Here is a 17,500-nt window from a genome sequence, read left to right on the forward strand (position 1 = left end):
TGCCTTCAATACAGTCTGCAACCCTGCCGTGTTCACCAAACTCTCTTCCTATGGTATCCAAGGACATCTCCACTCATGGCTCGCAGACTTCCTCTCCTGTCGCAACCAACATGTGACCCTTAACGAAGTTCTCTCATCCCCTCTTTCTGTCCATGCTAGAGTTCCTCAAGGTAGTGTTCTGAGCCCTGTTCTTTTCTGGTTTTCATTAATGATCTCTCCGACTGGAAAATCCTCTTTATCACTTTGCTGATGACTCCACCCTCTGCTGTACCATCTGTCATCCCTCAGATTGGTCAGCAGCAGTCTCTTCACTCTCTGTAGATCTGGATACAATCACAAACTGATAAAATCACAAAACATCCTCTTGAAGAAGTCCTTTCTTTCAAGCTTCTGGGTCTCATTATCTGCCATGATCTTTCCTGGGAAAGCCACATTTCCAAGCTGGCCTCCAAAGCCAGTCACCGACTGGGCGTCCTCCATCGTGCAAAGTCCTTCCTCAGCCCACATACAAAGCTTTCGTCCGCAGCCTGATGGAGTTCTGCATTCCCCTCTGGGCTGGTGCTCCTGCCTCCCACCTTTCTCAGCTTCACACTGTGGAAACCAAGGCATTTAGGATCAATGGCATCTCCCGCAGTGAGGCTGAGTCGTTGGGCCTCTCACTCTCTCACCGCAGGCAGGTCGGTGGTCTGTTTGTCTTCTACCATCTCCTTTCTGGTCTTGCCGCCCCCTCCCCCCCCCCCGGTCTGTCTGAAATATGTCCTACCCATATTTTCGCAGGGCACTGAAGGTCCGCCAGCAACTCACTTCTGGTAAAACTACCAAAACCAAGAATCACTGCTCACCGTCACTCTTTCATTCCTCTTTTTTTCCTGCCTTTGGAACAAACTCCCACACTCTCTTCAATCCCATTCTTCCCTCCAGGTCTTCAAAACAGCTGTTCACCACCATCTCTTATCTTCACAATCCAAATCCACGATCTTTTCTACCCCCGCTAATCCACCCCAAAACCACCTCCTTAAACTTCAAATTCCTTGCTATGCTTCCTGAAAGTCCCTGTCGTGTAAGGACCTGAAAGACCCTGTCATGCAAGGACTTGAAAGTCCCTGTCGTGTAAGGACCTGAAGGTCTCTGTCATGTCCATCTTGTTTACCCCGTGTACCCCGCCCCATCCCGCCACCTTCCACAGATTTCATGTCTCTGTTCCACACTGATTTTCCTTCTTGTCTCCTGTTCCCCTTGTTGTATACTGAAACGCAAAAGAAACTTACTACCTTTTAAACCTTCAAATATCAACAATAACACTGTGTGTAGTAAATGTGTGAACTTACTTGTGGACAATAGTGTCCTCACTGTCAGACAAAACGGTCACGGATGGTCACTTGAACCTTCAATGGTCACTTCATAGCACAGCTGTTGAACAGCCGTTTTGACTGTCAGTGATTAGCCAAGGGGTACGGAATGATTTTAATGAGCTGCACGTGATGTCTTGATATTGGCTTTAAAAAGGCCAGTGCAAAATGGGAATTTCAATAAACATGCCACGATTGTCAAGGGATCAACGGCAGTGTGCCTTGGGCATACTGCAAGGCAGATTGAGCTACCGTGAGGTGGCACGTCGCTTTGGCTGTTCACACCAGACGATATCGGCCCTGGTGGACAGACACCCTCCACAACTCTGCAGATGGCAGACCTCGATCAGGGAAGCCAAGAGTCACCACTGCAGGGCAGGACAGGCAGATGGTCCTAAGTCAGATGGCTTCAGATATTGAGGACTGAGTGAGACAGAATCCAGCAGCAATCCATCCAAAGACTGGTAGGCAGTATGTGCCGACGATGCACTGCCTGTATCCTAAACAATGGTGGCCACACACGCTATTGAAAGGGGACTGACATTGCACCCTGTGCTGTTCTGTACTGTAGAACAAACTTATGAGATGGTGTATCTTGGTCAAAAACTTGACATGTCATCAATAAAATGCCAATGTTTCATTTAGCAATTGTTGGTTTGTTTTATTTTGAACTGTTACAATTTTATTACATTTCAAACAAGTGGTAAGTTTCTTTTGCGTTTCAGTATACATTCTGTGTGTTAGGTCTCATACAAGCCTCAACATTGTATATATAAAAAATCCCCAAAAAACCAGACTTGTCCTTGGTCAGCCTGCGTTGACCTCTGCCATTTTGTTACAGTCTAATAAAAAATGCCTTGCCTTGGAATCGGCCACACAGGCCTCTGGTGAACACGTCTTTGATCATTAAATTAAAGGTACTGTTTTGACGAAACAAAGGTACACTTTGATTACAACTCATGCAGAGGAAACGAGGTAATGCAGGTTTCGTTTGCAGCGATCACGGCAGCAGTGTAATATACACACACCACCCAATTTAGTTTGTTGTTGTTGTTCGTCTTTCGGCTGCTCCCATTAGGGGTCGCCACAGCGGATCATCCGTTATGATCCGCATACTGATTTGGCACAGGTTTTACGCCGGATGCCCTTCCTGACGCAACCCTGGTCGCCTCTTACAACACAGGGATCAGGATTTGGGTTTCGCCATGATTCCGGTCTGCTCTACACCCTGCCCAGTGCAGAGCCCCCGTCCTCAAGCGATCCTCGAACCCAAGCCTCCGAGTAGCCGGATTACAGGCGCACGCCACTACGCCCGGTACACCACCCAATTTAGGTACGTTCTCATCATGCAGAGGAAAGGAAAGAGTCATCTACAATATTTTTAAAAAACTTGTGGTTTTTGCCCAACATTAAGGCTTATAAACAAACTGATGGAAATGTAATTCACATATGTGAAGTAAATAAACATTGGGGACAATGAAAATCAGCTTGGTCGTGAAATGCCTGTGTGGGTAATTAATTAGTTGGGAGGCCAGGGGAATTCCCGAGAGATATTTATTATGTACATGTGGAGAAGTTATGCGAGTACACTGTAAAGTGACATGAAATGTACACGTCCACTTTCGTACTCAACATCACCTCTGAGTTTATGCACATTTAAAAAACTAAAACATTGCGTTGAAAACTCAACAAGGTACGTTTTCATGACAACAAAAATAGTCTTGATTAATATCTGAAGTCTTGAATTAAAAAAAACTGTCCTTTTCTATGTAGTTTATGCTGTCAAGATGTCCAAGGGCGTGCTCAGTTACCAGGCAGCCAGCTGGACTTGCCAAGCCAGCCGTTCCTTATCAACGGTTTCTAATGGAGTGCTTGCTTATTTCGGCCATATTGACAAATTTGTCCCTCGGGGAGCAGATTTCGACACGACACGTGGCAAGTTAGAGGCGATGAGACAAGTTAGACGTTGGTAGGAATCAAAAGCTGGTTTTATTTTAATTATTTATATTTTGCCAAATGTTAAAAACGCTTCTTTTTTTTTGTATACCTCGTTGAGGCTCGTATGAGAGCTAACACACAACGCACAACAAGGGGGGGGGGCAGGAGACAAGAGGGGTGCGAGAGAAGGACAAAACAGTGGGGAACAGAGACATTAGGAGATCTGTGGAAGGGAGAGGGATGGGACGGGGAACACGGGGTATACAAGATGGACATTACAGGGACTTTCAGGAAGGAAAGTAGGGAATTTGAAGGAGGTGGGTTTGGGGTGGATTAACTGGGGTAGAAAAGATCATTGTTTTGGATGGGGGAAGATAAGAGGTGATGGTGGTGAACAGCTGTTTTGAAGGCCTGGAAGGAAGAATAGGATTGAACAGTGTGGCAGTTTATTCCAAAGGTGGGGGGGGGGGAAGAGGAATGAAAGAGTGAAGGTGAGCAGTGATTCGTGATTTTGGTAGTTTTACCAGAAGGGGGTTGCTGGTGAACCTGGAGCACCCTGCGGAAATATGGGGGGAGGGCGAGACCGGAGAGGAGACGGGAGAGGACAGAAAGACCACCGACCTGCCTGTGGTGAGAGAGTGAGAGGCCCAAAGACTCAGCCTCACCACGGGAGATACTAATGATCCTAAATGTCATTGTTTTCACAGCGTCAAGCCGAGAAAGGTGAGAGACAGGAGCACCAGCCCAGAGAGGAGAGCAGTACTCCATCAAGCTGTGGACGAAAGCTTTGTAAGTCGTCAGGAGCTCAGGTGGGCTGAGGAAGGACTTTACACGACGGAAAATTCCCAGTCGACGACTGGCTTTGGAGGCCAGGTTGGAAATGTTGCTTTCCCAGGAAAGATCATGGCAGATAATGAGACCCAGAAGCTTGAATGAAAGGACTTCTTCCAGAGGATTGTTGAGAAAGTAAATAAAGGGGGGGCGGGGGGGGGTCTCAACAGTCCTTTCGGAGAGAGACAGTGAGAGTGTGAGATTTGTCAGGATTGAAAGACATGTTCCATGTGTTGGACCAGTTTCTGATTTTATCCAGATCTGCAGAGAGCGAAGAAGATGCTGCTTGCTGGTCTGAGGGATGACAGATGGTACAGAAGAGGGTGGAGTCATCAGCAGAGATAAAGAGGATGAATGATTCACTATCAATGACACAAATATGGTATCGGATGTAAAAAAATAACTGTTAATAAAGACATTACAACAAGAGGTAAGTTCGGCGAAGGAGTCACGTGACCTCTCAAATGCGCTCATCGATAATTATTCAAAAACCGAAAATAGTACAAACACAACCTATAAATCAATTTCAAGTTAATTTCACTGCTCATCTAACGACATAACTCTCAAGGGTGAAAATAGAGTTTTTAGAAAAAAGGGTACCACCCATCTCTTTCTCTCCCCCCCACCCCCTTAATATATCCATCAATGAAGCAAGTGTATCGCTTGGCTGGTATCTATAAACCGCTAAATTAGATTTTTTTTCTAGCAATTACAGAAACATTAGAGTTCCCATCAGCGAATTGATAGGTCTGAAAAGCTAATTATATATATATATACATATACATATATATATATACATATATATATATATATACATACATATACATATATATATATATATATATATATATATATATATATATATATATATATATATATATATATATATATATATATATACACACACAATTATATACAGAGTGCCATTAGAAAGTTTACACCCCTTTTCAAATTTTTTCACCTTTTGTTGCCGAATAGCCTGGAATAAAATTCCATTATATCAAACATTTTACACCTTTATTTACACTTCATAACCCACAACTTGCAAGTGAAAAACAAATTCGACAAATTTCAGAAAATTAATTAAAAACACAAAACTAGAATATCTTGGTTGGATCAGCGTCCACCCTCCATATAATAGCAATTTTAAATTAGCTCAGGTGTAACGAAGCACCTTCAAAATCACACACCAGGTTAATTGACCTCCACCTGTGTTAAATTGCAGTGATTCTGATTATTTCAGAATAAAATCAACTGTACCTGTAGGTTTCCTCTGCTGGGTGGTGCATTTCACAGCAAAGACTCAACGATGGGTACCAAGGAGCTTTCTAAAGATCTCCAGGACAAAGTTGTGGAAAGGTACAGATCAGGGGATGGGTATAAAAATATTTCAAATTCCTTGAATATCCCTTGGAGCACAGTCAAGACAATCATTAAGAAGTGGAAGGTGTATGGTACCACCAAGACCCTGCCTAGATCAGGCCATCCCTCCAAACTGGATGACCAACTCAGGAGATTGATCAGAGAAGCCACCAAGAGGCCAATGGGAACTTTGAAAGAGCTACTGGCCTTTATGACAAAGACTGGTCACTGTGTGCACGTGACAACAATATCCCAAACACTCCACAAGTCAAGCTGTATGGTAGGGTGGCAAGAAGGAAGCCATAACTCAAAAGAGCCCACCTCGTCCCATTTGAGGGATGCAAAAAAACCTCTCCGGAGATTATGAAGCCATGTGGCAAGAAGTTTGGTGGTCTGATGAAACCAAGATAGAATGTTTTGGTCTAAATGAAAAACGTTACGTTTGGCGCAAACCCAACAAAAGCACATCACCCAAAGAACACCATCCCTACTGTGAAGCATGGTGGTGGCAGCATCATGTTATTGGGATGCTTCTCATCAGCAGAGATTGGGGCACTTGTCAGGATTGAAGGGAAAATGGATGGAGGAAAATACAGAAAAATCCCAGAGGAAAACCTGCTGCCCTCTGCAAGAGAGCTGACGTTGGGACAGAAGTTCACCTTTCAGCATGACAACGATCCGAAGCACACAGCCAAAGCCACACTGGAGTAGCGAAGGAACAAATTGATAAATATCCTTGAGTGGCCCAGTCAGAGCCCCGACATAAATCCAATTGAAAATCTGTGGCACGATTTGAAGATTGCTGTCCTTCAATGCTCCTAATGCAACTTGACTGAGCTTGGACAGTTTTGTACAGAAGAATGGGCAAATATTGCCAAATCAAGGTGTGTAAAGTTGGTAGAGACCCATCCCAACAGACTCTCAGCTGTAATTGCTGTCCAAGGTGATTCTACCAAGTATTAACTAAGGAGGGTGGACACTTGTACAACCAAGATATTCTAGTTTTGTATTTTTAACGAATTTTCTGAAATTTGTAGAATTTGCGTTTCACTTGAAAGTTGTGGGTTACAATGTGTAAATAAAGGGGGGGGGGGTGATTTAATACAATTTAATTCCAGGCTATGAGGAAACAAAAGGTGAAAATTTTGAAAGGGAATGTAGACTTTCTATAGGCACTGTATACCCTGCAAAAATTCCTGTGTGGGAGGAGGGAGAGGAAGGGAAGCGGTGTGGTGGGAGTCCACAGGGAGGGGAGGTAATGGTGGGAGAAGACAGGGATGGGGTTGGAGTCCGATGGGAGTAGGGTGGGGTGGGAGGAGGCAGGGATGGGGTTGGAGTCCGATGGGAGGAGGGTGGGGTGGGAGGAGGCAGGGGAAGGGGTGGGAGGTGGGACCCGGCGTCGCAGCTAGCTTTACTTGTACAAAATAAAACAAAAACACCACCACTTACACGCATTCCCCCACCCCCTGACCCTCTTTCCAAATCCAACATCTTCATTTCTCTCTCATTCCCCACCTTGATTTTTGTTTACTCAATGCAAAGCAAGACAAAATAACAAGAATATTTGTACTTTGAAAGAGTACATGATCACGCCAGCCGCCCAGATACCATTATCCGTACATGAATAACATTTGAATTGTTACTACAACACCATTTGCTTTGTAAAAGGAAACAATAAAAGCCATCATGAAGTTTCTAAAAAGTGCAAAGTCGAAAGTAACCAGAAAGAAAACAAATTTACAAGCAAAGCGAAGGACAAAGCTGAGGCAGGACAATAAGGTGAACAAACAGAAGAAAAAAATAATAATCAGCAGCATCCTTACGAGGGGCGTCCCGACCCTGAGTGACAACTGCCTGGTGGTGCTATCGAGCTGCCATCATTCCGCTTCCCCCAGTCGTTCACAAATAATCACCAGTTCATTTGCGACAAACCAGTGTGAATAGCACAAGGTGTTTACCACGTGACAGCAATTCAACCTTAGCCTCTGCAGTAGAAAATCAACTTAAGAACCAAACTTGTACTGGACTGCAGAACTCCCAGTTCTCAAGTTCAGCACCGCAGCTCAAAAGGAAATACAAGCCACGATACAAATGGTCAGGAAGACATTCCGTCACGAAGTTCCACTCGCAAGAAAAACACGACAAAAACAAAATGAACTAGAGGGGGAGCACTCGGGAGAGTGCAAAACCTCCGCCGCCAATACTGCTGGGTCACTCAAGTGAACCTTATATCTTATTCATTAAATATGATGTCAACAGTGCTGACAGAGTTATAGTTCTTTTCTCCAACATTTTTTTTTGGGGGGGGGGGGATTGGAAATCACTTAAAACATGTAAAAATGCAAAAAAAAAAAAAAAATCGAAATTTTGTTGAAAAAAAAAGTTGCAATTTTTTTTTTTTCTGTAACAATTTTTTTTGGGGGGAGTTGGAAATCACTTAAAACATGTAGAAATGCAAAAACAAATTTTTCCCCTTTTTTGGGGGGGGAGGTAACAATTTTTTTTTTGGGGGGGTTGGAAATCACTTAAAACATGTAAAAATGCAAAAAATATAAAAAAATGTTCTCAATTTTTTTTGGGGGGTGGAAATCACTTAAAATATGTAGAAATGCAAAAAAAACAAAAAAATCTCTATTTTTTGGGGGGGGGGTAAAAAAATATTTTTGGGGGGGTTGGAAATCACTTAAAACATGTAGAAATGCAAAAAAAAAATTTTTTTTTTCTCTAAATTTTTTTTTTGGGGGGGGGGGACCAAGTCCAAAATTTAATGGCATGATCCTTGGACCATACCTAACCCCCCACCAAGTTTCGTCGAAATCCGTCGAAGAGTTTTTCCGTAATACTATTCACAAACAAACAAACAAACAATCAGAAAGGGGTGAAAACAGTAACCTCCATCCATCTTCGAAGATGGCGGAGGTTAATTATGCGATTCAAACCTGCAACTCTCTGACTCCCGGCACGACGCTCCCTGCCAGGACCACGAGGAGGCACGGGAGTTCGAGGCTCCGAATCGGCATCGTCATCCATGCCTTCTTCCTCCGTGAGGTGCGTGTGCGCGTAGTGATAACTTAGGCCTGGGCGATTCTTGTAGCGCTTCCCACAAACTGATAACACACGGCAAACACAGCGTCGTTCAGACGAAAGAAATTGCTCTTACCGATCACGATAACATGCCCTCCCATTGGATGCTTTGAGATTTCTTAAATTCAAGTTCATTTCAGGAGTAAGTAAATAAATAAATAAATAAAAAGTCTTGTGATTCCTGTCTCTCCAAAATTTTCTCAGAGTTATCAATTTGTTTGATCCTAAATTTTATTTAATTAAATAAATAAATAAAACCGATAATAATTAAACAGGTGCTGGCAGAGTAGCTCAGATACGAAGAGGTATGCACACTCCCCTCTGAGCGGTCAAACTTGGGTTCAAATCCAGACTCAGCCATAAACTGCAATCCTGGTGTTTCACAGGCAGGTAATTGCACCAGTGTGTGTGCTGTGCCTCGGATGGACGTTAAACTGGTGTCCTGTCTGCCAACAATATTGTTACGGATCTGGAAGCCTTTTGCACACAGACAGCAGTCCCCGTAGCTCAGTTATCTCCATAAGTATATGTTTATAGTTAGGGTCCCATCCCCGATGTCTAACGGGAATTACATGTGTGCGCTGCGAAGTTTCTTTATAGTTAGTTTTTTTTACAACAAATCCCCTTCACTTCTTCAAACCACAGACTCCATTGCCCACATGTTTTTGGCTGAAGGCGTGGGCAGAGCCTCCATCGCTTCACATCGAGGCTCCGCTCCGAGGAAGGGCATGGAGCGTTTCCTCCAGCCAATGGGCGAAGGGCAAGCAGGGCCGAGGCACTCCGGCCAATGGGAGGCTAGCGTGCCGAAAGCTACTACAGAGCCTCTAGGGGGGGCGGGTCTCCGAGACGCCCCGACACACCCCCTGAGATGCCCCGTCCAATCAGGAGGCTCATGACCTGAGGGTCGGCTCCGCCCAAGCCAGATGAAGTGTTCACCTCGTCAAGGAGAGTAGAGTGGTTGTCTGGACCAGAGTATGGCAGTCGGGTGGCGAGCAGTCATCGTGGCCGATTGCTTCTGGTCTGGCGCCGTAGCTTGGTCTTGTCATGGTTTGCGGTCCTTGGCGGTGGCTCATCGTGGTGGTGGAGGCCGAGCAGCCAGGGTCGTGGGACCGGGAATTTCGGAACGTAGGTTCGAGTCCCACCATGGTGGTTGAAGTCCGGTGTGACCGTACGAGGCGGGTAGGTACCCGACAAGGCCCTGGTCCCAAGCTCGCCTTTCCCTCCTGGGCTGAGGGGACCGAATAAAGACCCCACGGGGTCCATGTCGTGTGTGTGTGTGTGTGTGTGTGTGTGTGTGTGTGTGTGTGTGTGTGTGTGTGTGTGTGTGTGTGTGTGTGTGTGTGTGTGTGTGTGTGTGTGTGTGTGTGTGTGTGTGTGTGTGTGTGTGTGTGTGTGTGTGTGTGTGTGTGTGTGTGTGTGTGTGTGTGTGTGTGTGTGTGTGTGTGTGTGTGTGTGTGTCCCCGTCTGCAAGTAGAAACTGTTAAGTGCCTGTGTTCCTTGGAAATTGCATTTCTCATATTCGGTTTTAACCCTGCTCTTTGTGCTCCCCTGCCCAATGATAAATAAACCCCCCAATTGTTCAATGCACCAGCTCGTTGTCTGTCACTTTCTTTTATTGGTTTAGCACGGTGCGTATTGGGAATTAGGGAGGCCGTGTGCCGTAAGTTGTCATTAGCACCGGCGCGGCTCTGGTAACTCCCGCTCGGTACGCCGGACCCGAGTCGGTACATGCAACTCGGTTCGGACAGAGTTGGCCGAGGGTGTGGTTTCCCCGGTAGTTAGACGGCGTGAGTACTTCGGTAAATTGGAATAGACAAGTGGACCCTACCTCACGCCGCCGAAATATTGGCGACCACGGTCCGCTAAGGGACCCGTGACCTTTCGGACTTATCCGAGTCACGACCTAAATTCCGGGGTGTTCGGTGGAGACGACCCAACTGCTCCCCCCTGGTGGTCGTTTATCGCCACCGAACCCCGGCCCACAACAATATATGGTGGACGGTATAGATTCCACGGTGTCTTTCGTGAAGAGAATACGAGTTATCACCAGCAACCTGAACAAATTACAAATTGCTGCCCAAATAAGCTCCAGTCGAACCTGATGTCTGACAGCCGTTTCCAGAAACACTTGGGCCAAACTTCACCCACAATAAGGTCAGAGTAATTCGGACCATAGTAGTGTCATAGTTAAAACTACTACTACTACTACTACTACTACTACTACTACTACTACTACTACTACTACTACTACTACTACTACAGGCCAAATTATTCCCACCTTCTTGTAGGGTTGGCCAGGGTACGTTATTGAGACAAGTCTTTCTTGAACCGGCTGGCTAGGCCTCACTTGACTGAAGGTGATTTGGGCAGGAATGTGTAACTTGTTCAAGATTGCCGGTGATAACTTGTTGCGGAAATAGGCCCTTGTTATTAAATATAGGATTAGCCCAGATCCCCCCAGGTCAGGTCAGGTATGGGAGCATGTGCCAGAACAGCGCGTCGCTGCGTCCACTTTCTGCCGGTACTCCAGGGGCCTCCATCTGGCCATCCCCCAGGCAGATGCCAGGCCCATCCCCATCTCCTTGAGATGATGGTCAACCTGCTGCAACTATGAGGCACGTGGTCGGCCCACTGGCCTCCTCCACTCATGAGACTCCTTCGCTGAGAGAATCTGGTGAGCAGGATCAGCGTCAGGAAAACGAGCCACATGTCCATACAGCCGCAACTGACGCTCACGGACTATGCAGGTAACGAATCTCATCCGAGTCTCTCTCAGCAACCGCTCGTTGGACACAAAATCCGACCAGCGATAGCCAAGGATTCTCCTAAGACACCTGGTACCGAAGGAATTAAGTCTCCGTCTCAGATCCTTGGTCAGAGTCCAAGTCTCACACCCATAGAGCAAGACTGGAAGTACCAAGGACCTGAAGACTCGGACTTTCGTCCTCCCGCACAGGTACCAGCAGCGCCACACCCCATGATCCAGTGAATCCATGACTCCCCAGGCCCGACCCAGACGTCTATTGACCTCTGACTCGCAGCCAGCAGAGACATGAATATCACTGCCAAGGTAAGTGAATCTCTCCACGACCTCAACATCCTCACCACAAACAGACACAGACAGGACAGCACCATCCAAGATGTCACCGAAAGACTGGATCTTAGTTTTGATCCAAGACACCCGTAATCCCAGCGGCTCCGACTCCTCATTCAGCACCTCGAGGGCCCCCAAAAGGATGTCTAAAGTCTCCGCAAAGATGACTGCATCATCTGCAAAATCAAGGTCCGAGATCTTGATATTCCCAAACGATGCACCGCAACATGATCTCTCCGACATCCTCCCTAAAATCCAGTCCATACAAGTGCTGAAAAGTGTGGGGGCAAGTACACATCCCTGACGAACTCCAGTAACAACTGGAAATAAGTCAGAGATGGTACCACCACACTTCACAGCACTCTCAGTACCAGAGTAGAGTTCAGACATCAGATCGATCAGTTTTGGTGGCACCCCACGAAGACCAAGAATCCTCCAGAGGACATCCCGATTCACTGAATCGAACGCTTTACAGAGATCAACATAGGCTGCAAGCAGCCCCTGCCGAAACTCTCGTCTGCGTTCGGTGAGGACACGAAGTGCAAGGATACGGTCAATCGTTGACCTCTTTGGTGTAAAGCCTGACTGCTCTGGACGCTGGTGCTCAAGCAGATGGTGGCGAACCCCATCAAGAATTATCCGAACAAAGACCTTGCCCGGCACTGAGAGCAGCGTCACCCCTCGGTAGTTGTTGCAGTCTTGGCGATCACCCTTCCCTTTCCAGAGAGGGACAACAAGGCCCCTCTTCCAGTCAGTTGGGATGATGCCTGTGTTCCAGGCAGAGCACAAAACTGCATGCAACGACACGAGTGCAGCATTTCCACCAGCCTTGAGAAGTTCGGCATGGATGCCACAGATCCCTGGAGCTTTGCCCCGTTTCAACTGGTTCACTGCAGCCCGTGTTTCCACAAGTGTAGGTGGACCACAGTTGATTCGAGGGTCAGCAACAGGGATTGTAACACCCTTGACGTCCAACTCGACAGCTGGGGGATCGGCCTGGTACAACCGCTCAAAGTAACCGGCCCAGCGGGTCTTCACTTCAGACTCCTCTGTCAAGAGCCTACCACTCTCTGCTCGAACTGCAGTGCTCCGAGGGATGGGCTTGGATGAACATAATGCGCGAATTCCCCTGTAAGCGGGACGAGAATCACCTGTCCACAGGTGATGCTCTACCCCCTCACAGATTCCTCGCACATAGGCCTCCATGTCCACCCTCAGTGCACGTACAGTTTTACGCCTCAGCTCCCTGAACAGCTCAGCTCTGCCATTCAGCCTGGCCCTGCGACTCTGGTCAATGGTATCCAGTGTCCCTTGAGAGACAAAATTCTTCTTTGCCCTGCGGTGAGCTCCAAGACATCCACCGGCAACATCAAGGACGGTGGTCTTGAAGGCGCTCCACAACTCTTCAGGACCCCCCAAAGCACCCAGACCCCCCAAGTGTCCACTCAGCCTGTTCGCAAACTCCTCAGCTACTCTCTCATCCCTGAGCTTGGCAACATCCAGCCTAGGCTGGGATGGTACCATTCTCCAGGATTTAAGGTGCAGCTTTAGAGTTGCTACAACAAGCCTGTGGTCAGTATTGAGGAACTGAGCACTCCGGTAGACCCTGCAGTTCTGGATCATCCTCCAACGACCGTCATTGAGGACATGGTCAATCTCCTTTGCCACACCGCCAGCGTTGGAATACCAAGTCCAGCGATGAGCTTGCGGGTGCTGAAACCATGAACCAGCCACCCTAAGTCCATGACTTCTTGCAAAGTCAAGGAACTTAGTGCTATTCTGGTTCATAGTTCCTGACCCATGGGGACCAACACACACCTCATAACCGTCCCTATCAGTTCCAGTCGATGCATTGAAATCCCCCAAGACTAGAAGTGTATCTCGTCTGGGGCACTGATCAACCACAGACTCGAGTGTGGCGTAGAATGCATCCTTCACGGTGAGATCACTCGCCTCAGTCGGAGCATAAACAGAGACCAGGGAAATGACACCTAAGGAGTGACGAATCCTTAATCTCATAATATGCTCGTTGACCGGTGTTACCTCAATTATCATTGGGGTCAGCTTATTGGACACAGCTACAGCAACTCCTTGGGTATGGTAACCATCAGAGTGACCAGACCAATAGTAGGTGTAACCACCCACCATTATCTCTCCGCAATCCGGTCTCCGAACCTCAGAGAGAGCTGCAATCCCAATGTCCAAACGCTTGAGCTCAGATGATAACAGAGACAGGTGATCATCCTCTCTTAGGGATAAGACATTCCAGGCACCCACCCGAAGGGACCACCTCAGGTTAACCCAAGGAGACCGCCGTCTGGTGGACGACACCTCAGCACCACTCCGACACACTCTCCCGCAATCTGACCCAAGGATGTTACCCCGGGGTTTCCCTCCTATCATCAAAGATTGGGGGTCCCGAAGGCTTTGCCCCAATCCCGTCATCCGGTGAGCTGCCCTGCGAAGGGAAGCTGCACAGGAGGTACTCCCACGGAGTGGGTTTTCAGATTTTTTTGCGTTTTTGCGTTTTGCGGAATGAAGGGTTTTACGGTGGCCGGAGTGCGAATCCTGCCACCAACCTCCTAATAAGAAGTAACTCAACTGCAGGAGGACGTCTGCAGACACAGTTGGGCACTAGATATGGATGGCTGTTGGCTCACAAGGAGCTCCTCCGCCCTTTGACAGGTTTTGTTGTAATCCTGCTGGGTGTCCATATCCAAACACCCTCCTCACCAGAAAACCTGGTGGGGGAGACGGTTTAGTCGCCGACAACCCGACCATGGAACAGGTTAGTACAGGTTTACATGGTTCCTGTAGCAGGTCACAGATCGAACCTGACCTGACAATCAAGATTGTAGCAGGTCACAGATCGAACCTGACCTGACAAGATCCCCCCCCCCCTTTAAATGCATGTTTCGCCAGGTTGTTTGGTAATTGGACGTTACATGTGTGTCGGGAGGTGTAGCAGGCTGTCCAGTGTTCATACAGTGGTGATGTACCGAGACGCGCCGTTCTTCTTCTTCCTTCCCCCCTCCGAACCAGCCCCTGCCCAGCGATCTGACAGTCAGTCAACGAGACGTGTCAGCAACCCATTGGTGGAGAATGGCTGCAAACTCGAAGGATGGACCGATCACGTGTCCCCGGAGGTGGTCCAGAAGAGCGAGCCCCAAGAAGGCAAAGGAGAAACTGCTAGTGTCGAGTCTGCAATCTGCTTCGTGAGAAAGGCCGGCCCCGAAAAGCAAAGGAAGAGACGGCTGTGTCGAGTCGGCGATCTGCTTCAAGAGGAACTGCCCAGTGTCGGTCTGTGATCTGCTTCGAGAGGAGCTGTTTAGTGGGTCGGGGATCTGCTTCGTGAAGAGTGACTCGACGAGCTATTCCTCCTCGGTTATGGATCCAGCCTGAGGTCATCCACAGGTTCATCCTGAGTCCAGTCACAGAGCCTCTGACTGTCCTGACTCCCTGCACGGCTCGACACGTCTTTCATCCCATCGATCCGCCTGCAGAGCCCAACACCGGGATTAGCCTAGTCTGGTGTACGGGCCAGACCTGGATTCACATACTGGACCTTGTGAGAAACCAGCTGGAACACACCATAGATCTTTCTCTCCTGTGCCGTCGACCTTACGGGGGCTGAACGCGCCGAGGCTGGTGCGTGAGTGGTGCGGATAGGTGGCCGTCGCCCCCATCTTTCCACGTGGCATGCGCGAGCGATGCCGATAGGAGTACGAACGCCATCTTGCCACGCTGCATGCTCGAGCTTGGGCGCTCGAATCCGACAACATCGGCTCGTCACGAGCTGCATTCGTGCCTTCGACACTTTTCCTCTCGTCCATGAGGCATCACCAAGTACTCCGTGTCTTGTCTGCATGTTGTCTGCATGTCGTCCAGGCCTAAGGTTTATCTCGCTAGGGTTCCCTTCAAAACCCGTAATCCGTAGCTCCCTAGTTAAGAGCGGGTTATAGATTAATTATAACATCGTCGTGAATGCTTTGCTTGTGTCGTGTTCCCGATGTGTCCCCAATAAATCTGGCCGATTCATATGAAAGTTGCCGCCTTGAATTTATTCGAGCCGCGCCGAGGAACAATCCGCTCGATTTGTATATAAAAACAATACGGGTTACGGACCGCGGCCGACGCTCGGCCCTTCAACAAACTGACCCACTCTTCACAAAAAACACCGAGGGATCTTTGACGTGCACCAACTAGTGGTAGAACTTCCGACACACGGTTTTATGTCCACCCGAGGGACGGCACAGTGTGAAGCAATGCCCTGCCTGTGAAACACCAATCAGACTACTCAAATTGGGGTCAGGATTTGAACCCAGACAAGACGGCTCAATGGTAAGTGCACCATCCTGTGACATTTGTATGCAATAATAATTATTATTATTATTAATAAACAGCAAGAAGAATTATTGTTATGAATAAACAGTAATAATCATCATCATAATAATAATAATAAACAAATCCCTAATCCCCAAATACAAGTGAAAATGGGGAAAAGTTGGAATTCATACTTTTACTCCCATCACCTAAAAGGTATAACACTCCATTGTGATAAAAAGAAAGGAATTTTATCCTTTTATGTCTTCCTTGAAAAACGTTTTGTTTTACCTGAAAAGTGATGGGAGTAAGAATTCCGAAATAAATCTCGTCAAACAATTAATCGATTTTCAAACACGAAAAAAAAAAGATAAATTATTATTATTATCATCATCATTCGTCGTCGTCGTCATCGTGAGTTTTCCGAGCATTTTGAGCATTGACATTTTGAACTTCCAAATTGCACGAGAATGTTCAACTAAAAACACGAATTATAATTCCCATCACATGGTATCCATCTCAGATCTTCCACTCTGAACCAATTCCTCAAAATGGGGACCAGGACGTTGAAAAATAAAATTCCGCACAGATTGAATCCAGCCCTCTGTTCTACAGCTTCCACCTGCTTGCAATTAGCTTGTCAGTCAGGTCCGCGGTTTACCTCCGATGAAAAAGGATAACTTTTTATTTGATTTTTCAATCGCACCTCGGCACTATTCTCGATCCAACATTTACGCTTCCGCCAGGAGCCTGCGACGTGCGCTCGTCGTTTCATTCCATCTTTTTGTTGGAAACGTAATCTCCATCGATGGCAGAGTCATCTCAACAAGTACATGTCCCAAGGGAGAAACTTCAAGACTCTGGATACAAGTGGCCTCTCAAAATCTTCCATCTTCGTTGAGCAAACGCCGATGTGATGACCCTTAATCTGAAACAGACTACGTCCTGTGCAATGACAATTCAAACTTTTGATGTCGAACACAGTTAAGAAACGGGCATTGCACAGGAAAACGCGTATCTGCAGGGCCTGCCGTCTGAAATGCCCTCCTCGAAATCACAGCAATTATAGCTGGTCTTGTGCCAAGCTCAATAACCTGCAGCTCCGGTGTAGCCCGCGGGTGAGTTTGGCAGGATCCCAAGCGCCGTCAGAGGCCCGGCATCTTGGAGAGAAGCACGACTCGAAGGCTTCGGTCAGCGTCCAACGCGACTGAAGCCTATTCGATTATATTAGCCGTGAGGTTCAAATCGGCCCAAAGTCGGGAAACTGCGAGCGATTGTGCGGCAGGCCTCAAGAGTAAAAAGTTAAGGTTCAAGCGCTAGTGCAAACCGATACGTACTGTCACAAAAATACGGCTTGTCCCGGTCTTCTATGGCCGAGGAATCGATGTTTTTCTTCTTGCTGCTTCCACCATTGCGAGTCTGAAGATGTGGGGGGAAGGAAGAGCAAGGAGAAGACAAATGTCACAATTGTACAATTGAGGGAATCAATTATATCCTTCAAAGCGTGACTCGGCAGAGC

At 47.3% G+C, this 17,500-nt stretch overlaps 1 protein-coding gene across 7 annotated transcripts in view; it reads right to left on the reverse strand.

Annotated features, from left to right (window-relative positions):
- Positions 1–17,500, reverse strand: part of LOC147020483 (zinc finger protein ubi-d4-like) — a 201,848-nt gene that overhangs the window by 74,004 nt on the left and 110,344 nt on the right. For all 7 annotated transcript variants that reach the window (XM_085895864.1, XM_085895865.1, XM_085895859.1 and 4 more), the window contains 2 exons: positions 17,319–17,400; positions 8,420–8,587 (listed from right to left, as the gene is read on the reverse strand). In XM_085895864.1, the coding sequence (XP_085751990.1) occupies positions 8,420–8,587; positions 17,319–17,400 (250 nt within the window). The remainder of the gene's footprint in view (positions 1–8,419; positions 8,588–17,318; positions 17,401–17,500) is intronic.

This window comes from Eptatretus burgeri, chromosome 9 (genome assembly GCF_056783735.1).
Source record: "Eptatretus burgeri isolate ZD-2024b chromosome 9, Ebu_testis_v1, whole genome shotgun sequence".
NCBI classification, from domain to species: domain Eukaryota; kingdom Metazoa; phylum Chordata; class Myxini; order Myxiniformes; family Myxinidae; genus Eptatretus; species Eptatretus burgeri.